This window comes from Salvelinus sp. IW2-2015, linkage group LG32, assembly GCF_002910315.2.
Source record: "Salvelinus sp. IW2-2015 linkage group LG32, ASM291031v2, whole genome shotgun sequence".
Taxonomy (NCBI): domain Eukaryota; kingdom Metazoa; phylum Chordata; class Actinopteri; order Salmoniformes; family Salmonidae; genus Salvelinus; species Salvelinus sp. IW2-2015.
In genome coordinates, this window is record NC_036871.1 from 10,593,689 (window position 1) to 10,611,949 (window position 18,261).

At 42.3% G+C, this 18,261-nt stretch overlaps 2 protein-coding genes, 1 long non-coding RNA gene and 1 other non-coding gene across 4 annotated transcripts; all 4 read right to left on the reverse strand.

Annotated features, from left to right (window-relative positions):
- Positions 1 to 331: 331 nt before the first annotated feature.
- Positions 332 to 2,364, reverse strand: LOC111957125 (small ribosomal subunit protein uS19). The gene is made up of 4 exons (XM_023977861.2): positions 2,274 to 2,364; positions 1,804 to 1,889; positions 1,103 to 1,337; positions 332 to 487 (listed from the first exon to the last, which is right to left on the reverse strand). The coding sequence occupies exons 1-4, from the start codon at positions 2,274 to 2,276 to the stop codon at positions 374 to 376; spliced, it is 438 nt and encodes a 145-aa protein (XP_023833629.1). The 5' UTR covers positions 2,277 to 2,364; the 3' UTR covers positions 332 to 373.
- On the reverse strand, positions 1,612 to 1,749 carry LOC111957324 (small nucleolar RNA SNORA35). The gene has a single exon (XR_002876368.1). It is a non-coding gene; the product is annotated as a small nucleolar RNA SNORA35 (small nucleolar RNA).
- A 410-nt stretch (positions 2,365 to 2,774) lies between the features above and the next one.
- Positions 2,775 to 5,554, reverse strand: LOC139023511 (uncharacterized). The gene is made up of 3 exons (XR_011474634.1): positions 5,516 to 5,554; positions 5,256 to 5,303; positions 2,775 to 2,847 (listed from the first exon to the last, which is right to left on the reverse strand). It is a non-coding gene; the product is annotated as an uncharacterized lncRNA (long non-coding RNA).
- Positions 5,555 to 6,998: 1,444 nt separating this feature from the next.
- cnn2 (calponin 2) lies at positions 6,999 to 12,598 on the reverse strand. The gene is made up of 7 exons (XM_023977604.2): positions 12,415 to 12,598; positions 10,455 to 10,576; positions 10,055 to 10,121; positions 9,267 to 9,404; positions 8,778 to 8,894; positions 7,949 to 8,095; positions 6,999 to 7,730 (listed from the first exon to the last, which is right to left on the reverse strand). Exons 1-7 carry the CDS (start codon positions 12,475 to 12,477, stop codon positions 7,443 to 7,445), a joined length of 942 nt encoding a protein of 313 aa, XP_023833372.1. The 5' UTR covers positions 12,478 to 12,598; the 3' UTR covers positions 6,999 to 7,442.
- Between the last annotated feature and the right edge of the window lie 5,663 nt (positions 12,599 to 18,261).

Genomic DNA, 18,261 nt, shown 5'->3' on the forward strand with positions numbered 1-18,261 from the left:
GTCATGTTCTTTGAACAAAATACAACAATAACCTCACAAACCACCGAATTTTACCCGTTTACAGTGGCAATCATTTTTATGCAAATTCAGCTCTGCCCATTAAACAAAAACTGGACCCAATTAATTTGACACATTGGCAGGAGCACAAAGGGTAATAAATAAATAATCTTTGTGCAGTTAAGCAAATGCATGAAATATGTGGACTTAACTCAAATAAGGCAATTTACAACCAAATTCCTTTAGGGTAATTCAAACCATGTCCAATGGGGTAAAAAAATGTCATGTCACAATTCAAGCAAACATTTTTTAATTGAAAGCCAACAGACAAGTGTGTGGGGACTCAAATTTTATTTATACAAAGACCACAGCCATTCTACTTCAGTGGGATGAAACGGGAAGAATGTGTCGCTCCGATACCGGGACGACCGTGCTTGACTGGCTTGTAGGTGATGGAGAACTCCCCCAGGTAGTGGCCACACATCTCAGGCTGGAGAGAGAAATGTACAACGTTAGTGTTGAGCAGGATAATCCTATTACTTGACATTTCAGCTAGAATACAACCTTGACTAAAAAGTAACTACATTCTCTAGTGTGTTGACACTATACAACACCCGAAGAATTAGTGTTACCGGTCAAAAATCAGGGGTTGTTGCAAAAGGTGAGACAAATTTAGATTCATTGCGTGCACTTGAGGGGCAAGAGTATGAGGAAACCAGCAAAAAGCAAACCATTTTTTACAATTACAATCTCAGGGGAGGCCCGGCCATGCTAGGTGTATTTMAAAAATAAAATCAAATGTTAAACCTTTATTTAAACTAGTCAAGTCAGTTAAGAACAAATTCTTATTTACAATGTCAGCCTACCAAAAGGCCTCCTGCGGGGATGGGATTAAAAATATAGGACAAAACACACATCACGACAAGAGACAACACAACATAAAGAGAGACCAAAGACAACATGGCAGCAAGACAAAACATTGGGCACAGACAACAGCACAAAGGGCAAGAAGGTAGAGACAAGACATCACACAAAGCAGCCACAACTGTCAGTAAGAGTGTCCATGATTGAGTATGCGAGTCCAGCGATCTCCCCCAAACCTCACCTTGATTTCAACCTGGTTGAAGGTCTTGCCGTTGTACACTCCGACCATGGAGCCGACCATCTCAGGCAGGATGACCATGTCCCTGAGGTGAGTCTTCACCACCTCAGGTTTCTCCATGGGGGGAGCCTCCTTCTTGGCCTTACGCAGGCGCTTCAGGAGGGACTGCTGCTTGCGGCGAAGGCCGCGGTTGAGCCTCCTCCTCTGGCGGGCGCAGTACAACTGCATCAGCTGTTCACTGGAAATGGGGGGGGGTGATCATAATTCCATCCGGGACATTTTCAGATGCACAGTAAAACATCAGCTCCAAACAGCAGACTGAAGACTTACAGGGGAGTTAAATTACAATGAATCCTGACTGCCAGAGTCAGTGTTTCTTCACTAATTGTACTACATGGTAACCCCAAACTGGTTGGCCTTAAGTGAACATATTTAGTTAAAGCCCAATTCATCACATAATGATTTGTATGAAATGCAAAATGTAGAAAACAAATGGAACACAGCCCATTCATAAATGTACCCAACTTTCGAAAGAGCGAGTGCCACTGCCACAGACTTTCACCCTTCTGCAAGATGGGGTTCATTTAGCATTGGTATGATGGATACACTCACGGTAAAAGCTGAGCTTTCACCGACATACCACAATGCAACCACCAATATGGACAAATATAGTGGTGGAGTACTGAAATAATTGGTTTACTCACTAGGACATGTCCAGAAGCTGGTCCAGGTCCACACCTCTGTAGGTGAACTTCCTGAAGGTACGCTTCTTCTTGATCTCAACTTCCGCCTAGGAAAGCAACGCAAATTACTTCAACGCAGTGGATATCGTGGGCCAACGACAACAGCTGTATGTTGAACAAGGCATTTGCTGTGAAATACTTCASAACATTCCTAGCGACTGTTTTTAGTCGGGATTTCGTGCCGAACTCATGTCTCTAAAAGAGAAAACGTGACTCGGTGAAAAGCATTGGCACTGCAGGCTACTGTGTCATTAGCATACATCCCAAGCTTTATGGTAGCGCCAATCTTGTTCCATCCTAACATTTAGCAATGTACCGATTGATAAATGGTGATGAACCGAAATATATGAATTATTAAACAGAAGGTTTTATAATTTGCTGAGATGGACATAGATTGTCATATTCGGGTACTTGTAAATTTGGTCACCTACCATCTTGCCTGATGTTCCGGGGAAAAGAACATTCAGAATTCTCGTTGGTCCCAATATCGCGCGACTCACAGAGACATCCGGTTATCTATTTCCGGCCATAAAAATAGTTGTATTTTTCACTGGACCGGTAGGTGGTGGTACTGCACTCAATACTGTAACTCGCTCTGGATTAGAGCGTCTGCTAAATGACAAATGTAAAATGCCATCCATTTTCATGAAAGTCCTCACAGAAAAATACATTGACATGCAATAGCACATAGGCAGGAGATAAAATAAATGTGCATTTTATTATTTACCAACAAACGCAGGTAGCCTAGCGGTTAGAGCGTTGGGATAGTATCTGAAAGGTCACTGGTTCAAATACCCGAGCCGACAAGGTGAAACATTTGTTGACGTGCCCTTGAGCAAGGCACTTAACCCTAATTTGCTCCGGCATATTTCACTGCACCATATAATGTCAATCACCAGCTGTAAATACACCAAACAGGTCCTCATTTGCAGTACCAGATCTGCTTGATCTTCTTCCGTTACTGCAATGTGCCTTACATCAGAGCTTCTGCTGTGGCAGGATAGCCTAGAAACAAGAACAAGACAGTAAATACCTCTATCAACTCTCCGTACCTGATACATACAATACACGAGCAAAAGTATGTGGACACCTGCTCGTTGAACTTCTCATTCCAAATCATGGGCATCAATATGGAGTTGGTCCCCCCTTTGCTGATATAACAGCCTCCACTCTTCTGGGAAGGCTAGATCTTCGAACATTGCTGTGGGGACTTGCTTCCATTCAGCCACAAGAGCATTAGTGAGGTCGGGCACTGACGTTTGGCGATTAGGCCTGGCTCGCAGTCGGCGTTCCAATTCATCCCAAAGATGTTCGATTGTGTTGAGGTCAGAGCTCTGTGCAGGCCACACCGATCTCGACAAACCATTTCTGTATGGACCTCGCTTTGTTCCCAGATTTGTCCGTCAGACTGCCAGATGGTGAATCGTCATTCATCACTCCAGAGAACGTGTTTCCACTGCTCCAGAGTCCAATGGCGGCAAGCTTTACACCACTCCAGCCGACACTTGGAATTGCGCATGGTGATCTTAGGCTTGTGTGCTCGGCCATGAAAACCCATTTCAAGCTCCCGACGAACAGTTATTGTGCAGATGTTGCTTCCAGAGGCAATTTGGAACTCGGTAGTGAGTGTTGCAACCGAGGACAGACGATTTTTACTCGCTGCGATTTTCAATTTGGTGGTCTCGTTCTGTGAGCTTGTGTGGCTTACCACTTTGGGGTTGAGTCGCTGTTGCTCCGAGACATTTCCACTTCACTATAACAGCACTTATAGTTGACCGGGGCAGCTCTAGCAGGGCAGAAATGTTTCGAACTGACTAGTTAGACGGTGCCACGTTGAAAGTCACAGAGTTCTTCAGTAAGGCCATTCTACTGCCAATGTTTCTCTATGGAGATTGCATGGCTGTGTGCTCGATATTATACACCTGTCATTAACAGGTGTGGCTGAAATAGCCGAATCCACTAATTTGAAGGGTGTCCACATACTTTAGCTTATATAGTGTATGTGTCTACTGGAACAATGCGGTCATATCCTGCATAAGAGTAACGGTAGTAGACACCTCCATTAGCACAGCTGATTGATGGAGAGAAAATAATGACATATTCACATGAAATTACTTTACATACCCAACTCGTCAATCGGCAAATTTCTTTCATGATACCTCATGTACAAATACACAACTCATCATCAATCAAAGTGCTGATTTGAAGTATAGCTTTCCCTTTCTTGGTTTTGTACTGGGTCAGCACCGAAGTTGTGGTAACTTTCACAGGATCGAATGTTACAGAAAATCTCAACCATGACAACTGAGCAACACATGACCTTCTGCATTGGTGCAGCATCATGTTTAAAGAGAACGTCACAACTCAAACCAAGAGAGGAACACTTATAGCTCTATGTGGTCAGAACATACTGAACTATGGGTTATATTTAGTGGAATGCAAGGACAAGGTTAGTGCTAACAAACCACAAGCTTCTGTGAGATACTAAACGTAATGTTTAACACGGAAGTGTGACCGTCAGACATGATGCATGTGAGAAGGRAAAAAAAACATATGAAGATGGGTTTAATCAAACATTGAAATCACATATCTAGGTTCTAGCATTTAGTCATATACCTGTTCGAAAAGGAAAGAGAGAGAATACAGGCCACTCAGAACAAGGACAACACAAGGAACTGATATTGTAGTCAAGACATCCACAAGGAATGAATCCAAATATAATCCCCGTTTCCTTTCAACCCTTTGGAGGAGGAAATCTTTTGTTACATAGAATTATCAGGGTGATACATGCACAGGTGCCATTTTGTTAGTGAGGGTCCCAGCTACTATAATGACGTCTGCTTGTCTTGGGCTGGCTCTGAACAACACCCTGAACCTGTCCATGTCGTAACGAAGTGCTGTGTGCATCATCTCCACCACACATCACGTCAGCCCAAAGGCCATAGGCCACAGCGAGCTCTGTGGGACAAACAGGCACACACGCAAAGCCCATGCATAATAACAGTAAATATTCCCGACTGTGCTTGTATCAGGTTTCCAATCAAGTTTAATACGATTTTGGGTGATTATCCTAGCGAGATGTAGAAGAGAGAGGGAAGTGACAAGATGTGGCCAGGTGCCATTCAAGTCAAATGTTTAAAAAGTTGATCAGCTATTTTAGAAAATTAAACATCCACAAGGGGGCACTCTCTCAATATGGTACTATATTACACAGTTATAACACTACCACAGTGACACAACGACTACTCTTGTGGGGTAAGTTTCAGTAGAGGAGTCCTTACCCTGCCGACACCAAGGCCTTGGGTGCCAAAGCAGTGCTCTTCTCCCTGACCAGAACTAAGGGGCCTTACAATAGGTAGTGAGTGTGTTTACCGAAAACGTACTTCACTTGAAACCGGTTTAGTTAATCCTACCTGCTTTGTTGTTAAACCTACAGGTGACCACTGCATGATGAACTGCGTCTGAGGAAATAGACACGCTACCCGTTTCTGCTCATCCTAACAACCTATTAACAAGAATATGGACTATGTTTAGTTGTGTTTTTAATTTTTTTTTATTAAGGGGTGGATCAGCTTAATATTGCGGAAAGAATGTTGCTTCCAATAGTTGTGTTTTTACAAATCTATTTACATATGTTTTATTGTATGAGATTATAACCCGTGCATTATCTTACCTTATGATAAAAGACCCAAACCTGGATAGACAAGGAACTACAGACATGCAAAAGACAAAAGTAATTGTCAGTTTTCTTATATTCAATAAAAAGACAGGTACCATGGCTAGATATTCATATTATGCGTAAGTCCAAAAGGACTGTACAGCTGGCAACAAGGTCACATGCACTGAACAAGCCAATGTCATTTAAAGTTGAGAATAACTTCAGTCATACATCTTGATATTTTCATTGGCCCACCACCTGGAAAGTATTCTAAATAATATTTCAACAGCCCTTTGTTTTCTGCCTACTTTCCCAAGTTACATAAGAGTTGGCTTAGATATTTTGATAGTGCTCCCAGTTCCTGCGGTGTCAACGCGTGTGCAGCTTCAACTGATTTGTAAATCATCTGCACCAACTGCTAGTCAAGCAGAGCAAGGGCTACCAGTGCAGCGCCTTTGTAAATCAGATATCTAGCAGCACTGGGTTTGTTCGAGGGCGCTATGTTTTAGCTCACACACTTCTCTATTCCCTTAGGAGACCCAAATGACTCAAAACCCCACTCCTACAGCACTGCATTTTTCACATACCATGAAATTAGTATGTCCGGCTAAGGTATGCAGACATTGTTTAGACAATATTGCTTATGCTAGATAATCCCCGAACTAAGCCACATGAACTAATGATCCTAGCACAAGTTATGCTAAACATGGAACTAATGAGACACTCTTGTAACATCAGTCTGGTTGGTATTCAATGTCCATCTTTATTTCACTTGCACACTTCCAAATGTTAACAGATGTTTCCATTTATATTGAAAAGGACCCGAAGCAGAGCACAAGGAATGTATATAATACCAAAGATAGTAAAAGCAMATTTTCCTTCAGTCTAGGTAAAAAACACATTTTTAAATCAAAAATATAAAAATAATCCCTTTGAATGGCAGAGTTCAAAATCTAAAATAAGTCTGGTCCTCTTTCCAGTCATCAGTGAATCCAGTAAAACATTAAACAATGAAGACAACTGACAAAATTAATCCAGTATCCAGCTTGGAATGTTGAAAGCCTGAATGTTTTTTTCAAGATACTCTAACCCAAAGAAAACAAACCTTGGCTCCAGTTGTTCTGATTTTGCAAACAAAATAAATATAAGATATGATCAGTACTCAGCATACATAAAAAGTGAACAGAATGGGAGATTAATGAGACAGTGGTTTGTGAACAAAACACATTATTTTCTCATTCTCAACAGATACTACAAAACATCTTGTCTTTTATATTACCAAGTAAGAGTACTGAATGGATACAAACAGTTATAACAAATTCACATTATTATTCACATCAGTTAAGGAAATGTAAATAGTTTACATTAACAATATGACTTTTAGGCATATAAATATAAGGATGGGTAAATTCCAACTATGGCACAATACATTTTTTTAACTGATAACTATTTTTTAAATCTACATTCCAATGAAAGTTTAAGAGCTTTCTTTTCCGTCTCAACACAGATGATTATTAATCTTTGAATCCTATTTTAGATGGATTCTAGGCAATATTTGTATATGAAAATCCTTGGCATAAATGCCACCCCTTTAAAATCTACCTACCTACATTAGTATAGTGGGAAACTGGCAAGGGGGCTTTAGCACTTTWCAAAATTCCCTGTGAGAAAAAAAGCTAATCACAGCTCAGACACAAGCACTGGCTTTAGCAGTTACACTTTAAAAACACATACGTAYAGCCATTTCAACAAGTATATAAAAACCTCATAATATATAGTACATGTGAGATATGTGTATATTGGTCCTAACCAGTAATTAATGAGGGTAAGAGGGAACTATTTTCCAATACCAAAAGGAGATCACCCAAAAGGTGGAAAATCCTATGTAACTAATAACGCCTTCATTGAGGTTTCTACTATCTTCAACAAGGACAACCCACTTTTAATAATCCGTCCCCTCTTCCTGGTACACCGGCACATCTTTGTATTCTTGGTAACCCTCGTCTTGGTAGTTGGCAACATAGTCGGCCCCGGCCCCGTTCACCTCCTCCTCATTCTTGGGGCAGTACTTGGCGTCGTAGATCTGACGACCCAGGCCAAAGTTCTGCCCACTCTGGTTGGCGCCTGCGTTGGAGCCCATCTGCAGCGACATGGTGCTGTTGTCACACTTGTCTGTGCCCAGCTTCTGGTCGTAGATGGCACGGCGGGTTCCTGGAGCTGTCATGCCAGCCTGAAGAGTAGAGGAAGGGAAAGATGAATTAGTTAGCAGTGAATTCAAATATTTGTACTCATCTGAATAAACAAGAATCCATTAGAAATAAACAAGAATCCATTAGAAATAGCCAAAGTCCACTGAAGCAGTTAGTTCCCCCATTGACAATATTGATACCTTGATTCAGTTTTAAGACATGGTGAGATGATTGAGTGAGAACTTGTATTTCCTTTTACCTGGCTGGCCCCCTTGTTGGTGCCCATTTGCAGACTGATGGTAGAGTTGTCCATGGGGGGCAGGATGTGAGCCTTGGGGTCGTAAAGGTGCCTCCTGGTGCCGTATGCGTTCATGCCCGCCTGGCTGGCACACTTATTCGTCCCCATCTGCAGAAAGAGACATATCGTTTATTAAAGGGAAAACGGCAAAGAATGAGTAAAGTACTACAACCCTCCACCAGATGGAGACTTTCAGACAGACAGCTAATCCCTTTGAGTAGATAGCATTAAAATCAACAATATTATTCTTGGCTCAAATATAAGTTAAACCAAAGGGCTTATAAATGTTAGGAACCATTGATGTAATCCGACATGCAACCCTTCTATAGGAAATATCCAAACTAAATAGAAGTTAGGCCGAGATGCAATTCAATTCTGAGTTTTATAAGAACAATAACATGGATGCCTGTCCGTCTATGGGTTAGCCTGTTATATTGCAACATCTTACTACTGCCATTTTGTTTGGCAAGATGGAAACGACAGAGCTGGCAACTGCAAAAAGAACAACATGCTCCTCAGTGGTATCACGGTCAACGCATTCCCTTATACATAGCCGCAGGAATGTATAAAATCAGAATAAATACAAATAATACAAATTTGAATAATGTTGAAAAATCCACTGGGTGCACCAGGCCTTTATTACTCCTGTAGGAGTGGACCATAACACCAGCACGGGGAGAAAAAATGAAACTCAGCACCCCCTCCCCGTTGACAAAAAAATAATCTAATTATGAGCACCCCCCCCMAAAAAAAAATAAGTTCTGTACACCCAGCCCTAAATATCTCAGACCTGCAGTCCGATGACACAATGTCCGGCCTTCATCTTCTCCTCGTCGAATAGCCTCTCCTGTTTGTCTGCGTACTTCACCCCAATGTCCACTCGGGACTGGCAGCCCTTGGTCTTGGCCTGCAGGGGAAAGTGTACAGAAATCACAAAACGGTTGGATGTGTCAAGATACTACTGGACACAATATTAGGGGCTTGTTATATTAGGGGCTTGCTGTATTCGGATCCCACTTCCTACACCATATGTTGATAAAGACGGGACACCATTATGTTAGCTTCAGGAACATCTTTATGAAGATAAAACCATGTTGTACAGAGCATTAGTGCAAGGTCAGCCATTTCATCTGTACAATACTAAACGATTCATGCAAGTGGAAATTACAGAAGCAAGGCTAAAATAAAATACAGACGTTGATATTCTCATGAGGGGTGCAAGCTAAAATATATATATAAAATAAAAGGTTTCATAAGTTTTTAATACTGAAAGTTTTACCGTGCCAGCAAGAGACAACAGGGTGCTCTGGACCTGGGTCATGTTCCCACTCTCAAAGAGGTCATTGGCCTCAAAGATATCGTGGGGCTTCAGGCCGTACGTTTGGATGGATTTGATGAAGTTGGTGATGTTCTCCAGCTAGAAACAGAAAAGTGCATAAGATGACAAGATGAGTAAAGAGCTTCTCAATCATTTTGGGATGTCATAGCCATAAAGTGGTTATCATAGCAAAGAATTAAGAAATGTAGTTAAACGGATAACTCTTGCACACCGAGTCCTCACTATATTCCACATTATAAACTGGGTGGTTCGAACACTGAATGCTGTTTGGCTGACAGGCGCGGTATATCAGACCGTATTCCACGGGTATGAGAAAATGTTTATTTTTACTGCTCTAATTACATTGGTAACCAGTTTATAATAGCAATAAAGCACCTCGGGGGTTTCTGGTATATGGCCAATATACCACGGCTAAGGGCTGTATCCAGGCACTCCGCGTTGCGTCCTGCATAAGAACAGCTCTTAGCCGTGGTATATTGGCCATATACCACACCCCCTCGGACCTTAGTCTAACCCATGTTCTACTTCAGTACAGTCTCTGGTCCAGAGAAAGTTGCACCTCTAGTAATAATCTACCTCTGCTTTTATGTTAGTAAAAAAAAAAAAGGCTTTGTCAGCAAAACAGCTCAGATGTATTCTCCAACTGTAAAACCACCTGGCAAAGTACAGTACAAGTCTGTTGATGTACTGGCAAGTCTTATGTAGAGAGAACAATCCAAGCTGCTCACCTGATGCCAATTCATGGTGGACGAGTTGATCTTTTTCACAGAGCCAGGTTGAAGTTTGTTGATCAGTCTAGAGGAGAAAGAGAGAGCTTGCCGACTTAGACTTCAGTACCTCATAGGCAACCGAAGGAATCAGAGGAGAAAATTGTCTGTGGAGCATAATCATTACTGTGTACAGTACAATAAAGCGGACAACTATGAGGACAGTCAGGACATACATGGATTGTATCATTTGGTTTATTATGCTGTAGCTAGCTGAATGTTTATGATTTGTGTTGCCTTTGGTTAAATGCACTGGCTGAACAATACAACGTGGCTCAATAAAGCCTTATCTTACATATTATGATTAGGGTGACATTACAAATAGGATGATGATGGATGCTGGCCCCATTTATAAGCTTACTCGCACAGGATGACACCATTTTTCAGGCCTTTCTGGAAGTCCTCCCCAATAACACATCCTGTCACATCCTCGATCCAGACCCTTAGCTCCTCCTCTCTCTGAGGGTCATACTTTCCGGCAATCTGGAAGGGGGGGGGGTAAAAAGTTAATTATAGGAAGCCTTTAAGTTTCACCTAAAGTCTTGGAAAAGGTTGGCACAACCAAAACATGTGTAGGTAACATGTTGGTTACACTTTATTTTACATGACTGTTTCCACAGGTATTTATGAGAAAACTATGTGCAATTCGTACTTCAAATAATTATACACAATTGGTGGCCAGCGGTGCTTGTTTGGTCTGGGTTAACCAAAACTAATTGAATAACACATTGAATCAATGGCGGGAAAGACCAGAGCTCATGGACATCATTCTTTAGTATGAGAAGAAACCAAAAGCTTGACATCTACTTGGCTACCAGTACAGTGTGTTCTGAGGGCCAATGGTAAACTGGAGGAATGGGACCCCTCACCCAGCAAAGAGACTAACGCATGTACAGTTTACAAAATATTAAGAACAACTGCTCTTTACATGACATAGATTGACCAGGTGAAAGCTATGATCTCTTATTGATGTCACTTGTTAAATTCAGTTCAAATCAGTGTAGATGAAGGGGAGGAGACAGGTTAGAGAGGGATTTTTTAAGCCTCGAGACATGGATTGTGTATGTGGGCCATTTAGACGGTGACTGGGCAAGACAAAAGATTTAAGTGCCTTTGAACGGGGTATGGTAGTAGGTGCAACAAATTGTGTCAAGAACTGCAACACTGCTGGGTTTTTCACGCTCAACAGTCTCCCGTGTGTATGAAAAATGGTCCACATCAAACAACTTGACACAAATGTGGGAAGCATTGGAGTCAACATGGGCCAGCATCCCTGTGGAACGCTTTCGACACCTTGTAGAGTCCAAGGTGGATTACGGTAGCAGAGTGGAGACCTGAGTATTATTTTGTTCAACATAACTTGGAACATGATGGGTGAAGTTAATTGTTTATGAAAGATAAAGGAGAATTTTTTTTATTGTATTAGTCTTCTCCATTGACAATTAAAGAGCCAGGTTGGGGGCTTTTGCAGAGAGTTTAAATTCCATTTATCCTATTACACTGACAAAGTGTAACACAATAAAACAAATTAAGGACAAGAACACAAAGGTTGCTCCAATAGTTTTTTTTAACAGTACATGTGGGATAGAAGTTATATTTGGCTTGAGGGGGGAGTAGGTTACCTCCTGGTTGTGATATTGATGTTCTGGATGGAGGACACAGGCACGGTCTCCTGTTAAGGTTAACCTTTGAATATGCATTTGTTATGAATGAGAACATATTTCTATTTGGACTGTTTTGKGGAGTCATTTGTCTAAGCACGCATCACGTCGGCGCACTGCAATTGACGTTCACCAAGGCCCCAACCTACAGCAGGATGCAGGAGTTGCTATAACGATAGGATGTGTGACCTCTGGGTGGGTGATATCAAACTCAGATGAATGAAAGAGTTACAACTCTATAGAGTACTGACCAGTTTCACTATGTAAGCTAATTGGATCGCATATTTCAACTTGCCACATTGCCAATATCAAGGGCAACGCCCATGCTTTTTTAAGCGCTTCCCAAAATTAAACCAACTTAAAAGATGTGTATTATCATGCTGTCATATTAATGAACAATATTTTCAGAAGTATATTCATAGCGCGGAGCTGGTAAAACTTTTGTAATTGTTGATAAAAGACATGCGCTTTATTTAGGCAATTCCAAAAAGTCATTGCCCGTTCCATGTCAATAGCGTTTCACATCATAGCCTAAAATACCTAGGCATACACATTTTTCTATAAATAAAGCAAGTATTCTATAATATACTTCACTATATCAGTATAATAGTATAAGGCAAGTGATTCATTCGCACTTATCTCGACTCCGTGAACACTTACCTTGCTTTTGACTTCTGCAGAAAACCCATAGGCAGGACCTCTGTTAAATGATGAGCCAGACATGATTATAAAGGAGTACTTTGTTTTTCGTATGGATACTTTTGTATCAGTTTCCTTTCTTTTCTCTTCCAGTTAACTCCAGCGTGAACTAAACACTTCCTTTATTTTCTTTCCTGCAACCAATGAAAAACGTTTACACGAATTTGTACCCTTCCTTCATCGAGTTTAGGCTCCACCTTTTCCTTTCTCTGGATTGTGATTGACATCAAAAAGTCCTTATATGGAAGGAAAGTCCCAAATTCCTAGATGGTGGGAGTATCCTATGGTCCCAGCATGCCAGACGCGCATTTTCTCCGTCGGGAAAAGTTTGAGGAACTACCAAAGTACAACGAGCTACTGAATGACGTAATGCCACTATTCTTGAGCCAAATTTCAGAGTGCAAAGGACCCCCTTTGCTCATTCAAGGGTTTTTACCCTTTTTGGAATACTGAGAATGTTAATAGCACTGAGAACATGGTTAAAAATATCCACTCGAACATCAAACAATTAACATAATATTTTAGTTCAGCCTACATAAGACAAATAATCATGACTCGAGTTAATACTTTGTTATAAACCAGTCTACAATAACATCAAATACAGATGAAAAAATAGTAACATCAATTCATTATCAAGTGTCCATTTGTATCACTTCAGTGACTGTTTGTGTGGTTGTCAATTCAATTAGGTTCAATAGTCTTTGTAMTATTGTCTTGATGTTCCATGACATTACACTTAGTCTCAAATGCAAATGGCATACTGAACACATTTTGCAACTTACCAAAAACTTTTCGGTACATGTACATACTGGGTAGCGTTTTGTTTGCCATCTGAGAGTACTTGGCACCTCTGGTTGCAACACAATCTCACACTCAATTCATGCAGATATGTACAAAAAGTATTTCAGTAGAGCCTCCCAAGTGGCACAGTCATACCCTGGATCTAGTTTTGTCCTGTGGAATAAATATTGTGGATCTAAATGTTTTTCCTCATAATCCTGGACAATCGGACCTGTCACACCCTGATCTGTTTCACCTGTCCTTGTTATTGTCTCCACCCCCTCCAGGTGTCGCTTGTTTTCCCCAGTGTATTTATCCCTGTGCTTCCTGTCTCTCTGTGCCAGTTTGTCTTGTAGGTTCCAAGTCAACAAGTGGTTTTTCACCTGTACGCYTTCCTTTGCTATTCTCCYTTTTCTAGTCCTCCTGGTTTTGACCCTTGCCTGTTCTGGACTCTGTACCCGCCTGCCTGACCATTCTGCCTGCCTTGACCTCGAGCCTGTCTGCCACTCTGTACCTCCTGGACTCTGAACTGGTTTTGACCTTTTGCCTGTCCACGACCATTCTCTTGCCTACTCCTTTTTGGATTACTAAACATCTTAAACTCCAACCATCTGCCTCCTGGATCTGGGTCTCGCCTTGTGTCATGATAGAACCACCATCTTATTATGTTTGCAATCGCAACAAAAACTGCTCATACCCCAACCAAGGATCATCAAAAGCAGTGCTATAAATTCTAGGACAACCAGAGACTCCTAGATGCCCTTCCAGACTCCCTCCRCCTACCTAAGGAGATCAGAGTACAAGAATCGGTTAACCACCTAACTGAGGATCTAAATTTAACCTTGAGTAATGCCCTAGATGCAGTTGCACCCCTAAAAACAAAACACATTTGTCACAAAAAAATTGCTTCCTGGTATATAGAAAATACCCGATCCCTGAAGCAAGCTTCCAGAAAATTGGAACAGAAATGGYGCTGCACCAAACTGGAAGTCTTCTGACTTGCTTGGAAAGACCATACCGTGCAATATCGAAGAGTCCTCACTGCTGCTCGATGATCCTATTTTTCCAACTTAATTGAGGAGAATAAGAACAACCCTACATTTATTTCAGATAACTAAAAAGCAGCATTCAACAAGAGGATAGCTTTCATGACAGGAGTGATAAATTCATGAACTTCATGGTCATTAGAAAACAAATTACGGACTCCTTTTTGAGTCTGCGTATTTCTCCTAAGCTATTGTCCTGAGTCTGCACAGAACTGCCAGGACCTAAGATCAATGAAGATACTGGATTAAAAACCTTGAGTATCTCTTGACACATTCATGAAAATAGTCATGGCCTCTAAACCGTTAAGCTGCATACTGGACCCTATTCCAACTAAACTACTGAAAGAGCTACTTCCTGTGCTTGGGCCTCCTATGTTGAACATAATAAATCAATCCCCATCCACTGGATGTGTACCAAACTCACTAAAAGTGGCAGTAATAAAGCCTATCTTGAAAAAGCCAAACTTTCACCCGGGAAAATAAAAAAAAATGAATTGGCCTATATTCAATCTCCCATTCCGCAAAAAGAAAAATGTTAAAAGCTGTTGTATACGAAATGTTTGTCTGGTTTTAGACCCCATCATAGCACTGAGACTGCCATCGTGAAGGTGGTAAATTACCTTTTAATGGCATCAGACCAAGGCTCTGCATCTGTGCTCGTAGACCATAGTGCTGCTTTTGACACCATCGATCACCATTCTTTTGGAGAGATTAGAAACCCTAATTGGTCTACACGGACAAGTTCTTGCCTGGTTTAGATCTTACCTGTCGGAATGATATCAGTTCGTCTCTGTGGATGGTATGTTCTCTGACAGATCAATTGTAAGTTTAGGCGTTCCTCAAGGTTCCGTTTTAGGACCACTATTGTTTTCATTATATATTCTACCTCTTGGTGATGTCATTCGGAAACACAATTTCACTGCTATGCTGAATATTTGAAGGACAGCTTTTTCCCATCTTCGTAACATTGCAAAAATCTGAAACTTTTCATCAAAAAATTATGCAGAAAAGCTAATCCATGCTTTTGTCACTTCTAGATTAGACTACTGCAATGCTCTACTCTCTGGCTACCCGGATAAAGCACTAAATAAACTTCAGTTAGTGATAAACACGGCTGCTAGAATCCTGACTAAAACCCCAAAATGTAATCATATTACTCCAGTGCTAGCCTCTCTACATTGGCTTCAAGGCTGAWTTCCAAGATGGCGTAGCAGTCAGGCGTCTTTGTCTTCGTCGTGTCTTGTGTGTTTTCTTTGCATGTATTTCGTATATATTTTTTAACCTCAACTCCAACATACTCATACGTAAGTCGCTCTGGATAAGAGCGTCTGCTAAATGACTTAAATGTAAATGTAATACTCTCCTGCAACCCGCCTCACCCAATGTGGTATAGATCTGCTATTTTCTTTACTTTAGAACTGGAACCCCCAACAGAAGCTAGCCAGCTAACTAGCTAGTAGTCAGCTAGCCACCGCTAGCGGTCATCAGCTAACCTTTAGCCCGGACAACTCCTGCCTTTCTGCACAGCGCGATTCAACCCAGAGCTTACCGGACTACTTTTCCCCACATCTCCGGATTCCTACTGCAAGCTCTGAACCTTTTCACCTAGATCATCGCAGCTAGCTAGCTGCTATCCGAGTGGCTACTCCTGGCTAACGTCTCTGTCCCGAAGCAAGCACCAATTAGCCTGGAGCTAGCCTATGCTAGGCCCATCTCCCGGCTAGCTGAAGAGGTCCACTCAGCCACTCATTGGGCTACAATACCTATTTTGCCAATTGGCCTGGACCCTTTTTACTGCTGATACAGAGCCCCGCCGATCCTTCACGACTGGTTTACCGACGTAATCCGCCCGATGGGGTTCTCAACAGGCTCCACCGTCACGACATCCCTTGAATGCCCATCTGCTAGCCGCGGCCCGCTAGCTGTCTTGAGCATATCGGACTGTTAGCTGAAGAGGTCCAACAGCCAATTTTCTTTGGCTACAATACCTATTTTGCCAATTGGCCTGGACACTTTTACTAAATGGAGCCCTGCCGATCCATCATGACTGGTCAGCCAATGTAACTGACCGAGGGGGCTACAACTGACTCTTCCGTCGCAACGTCCCCCTACGGCCCTTCTGCTAGCCCCGGCCCGCTAGCTGTCTGAATCGCCGTGTCTCCAACACGCCTAGCTACTCATTAGACCCTGTGATCACTCAGCTACGCATGCCTCTCCCTAATGTCAATATGCCTTGTCCATTGCTGTTTTGGTTAGTGATTGTCTTATTTCACTGTAGAGCCTCCAGCCCTGCTCAATATGCCTTAGCTAACCCTTTTGTTYCATCTCCCACACATGCGGTGACCTCACCTGGTTTAAATGGTGTCTCTAGAGACAATACCTCTCTCACCATCACTCAATGCCTAGGTTTACCTCCACTGTATTCACATCCTACCATACCCTTATCTGTACATTATGCCTTGAATCCATTCTTCTGTGCCCAGAAACCTGCTCCTTTTACTCTGTTCCGAACGCACTAGACGACAAGTTCKTATAGCCTTTAGTCGTACCCTTATCCTCCTACTCCTCTGTTCCTCTGGTGATGTAGAGGTTAATCCAGGCCCTGCAGTGCCTAGCTCCACTCCCATTCCCCAGGTGCTCTCATTTGTTGACTTCTGTAACCGTAAAAGCCTTGGTTTCATGCATGTTAACATTAGAAGCCTCCTCCGTAAGTTTGTTTTATACACTGCTTTAGCACACTCTGCCAACCCAGATGTCTTAGCCGTGTCTGAATCCTTGCTTAGGAAGGCCACCAAAACCCCTGAAATTTCCATCCCTAACTATAACATTTTCCGACAAGATAGAACTGCCAAAAGTGGCGGAGTTAGCCTGCAGAGTTCTGTCATACTATCCAGGTCTGTGCTCAAACAATTTCTACTTTTAAAAATAATGTCTCTCACCATTGCCGCTTGCTATAGACCACCTTCTGCCCCCAGCTGTGCCCTGGACACCATATGTAAATTGATTGCCCCCCATCTATCGTCAGAGCTCGTACTGTTAGGTGACCTAAACTGGGACATGCTTAACACCCCGGCCATCCTACAATCTAAGCTAGATGCCCTCAATCTCACACAAATGATCAATGAACCTACCAGTACAACCCCAAATCCGTAAACACGGGCACCCTCATAGATATCATCCTAACTAACCTGCCCTCCAAATACACCTCTGCTGTCTTCAACCAGGATCTCAGTGATCACTGCCTCATTTCCTGTGTCCGTAATGGGTTTGCGGTCAAACGACCACCCCTCATCACTGTCAAATGCTCCCTAAAACACTTCAGCGAGCAGGCCTTTCTAATCGACCTGGCCCRGGTATCCTGGAAGGATATTGACCTCATCCCACCAGTAGAAGATGCCTGGTTATTCTTTAAAAGTGCTTTCCTCATCATCTTAAATAAGCATGCCCCATTCAAAAAAATGTAGAACCAGGAACAGATATAGCCCTTGGTTCACTCCAGACCTGACTGCCCTTGACCAGCACAAAAACATCCTGTGGTGTACTGCATTAGCATCGAATAGCCCCCGCGCTATGCAACTTTTCAGGGAAGTTAGGAACCAATATACACAGGCAGTTAGGAAAGCAAAGGCTAGCTTTTTCAAACAGAAATTTGCATCCTGTAGCACAAACTCCCAAAAGTTCTGGAACACTTTAAAGTCCATGGAGAATAAGAGCACCTCCTCCCAGCTGCCCACTGCACTGAGGCTAGGAAACACTGTCACCACCGATAAATCCACGATAATCGAGAATTTCAATAAGCATTTTTCTATGGCTGGCCATGCTTTCCACCTGGCTACCCCTACCCCTGGTCAACAGCCCTGCACCCCCCTCAGCAACTTGCCCAAGCCTCCCCATTTCTCCTTCACCCAAATCCAGATAGCCGATGTTCTGAAAAAGCTGCAAAATCTGGATCCCTACAAATCAGCCGGGCTAGACAATCTGG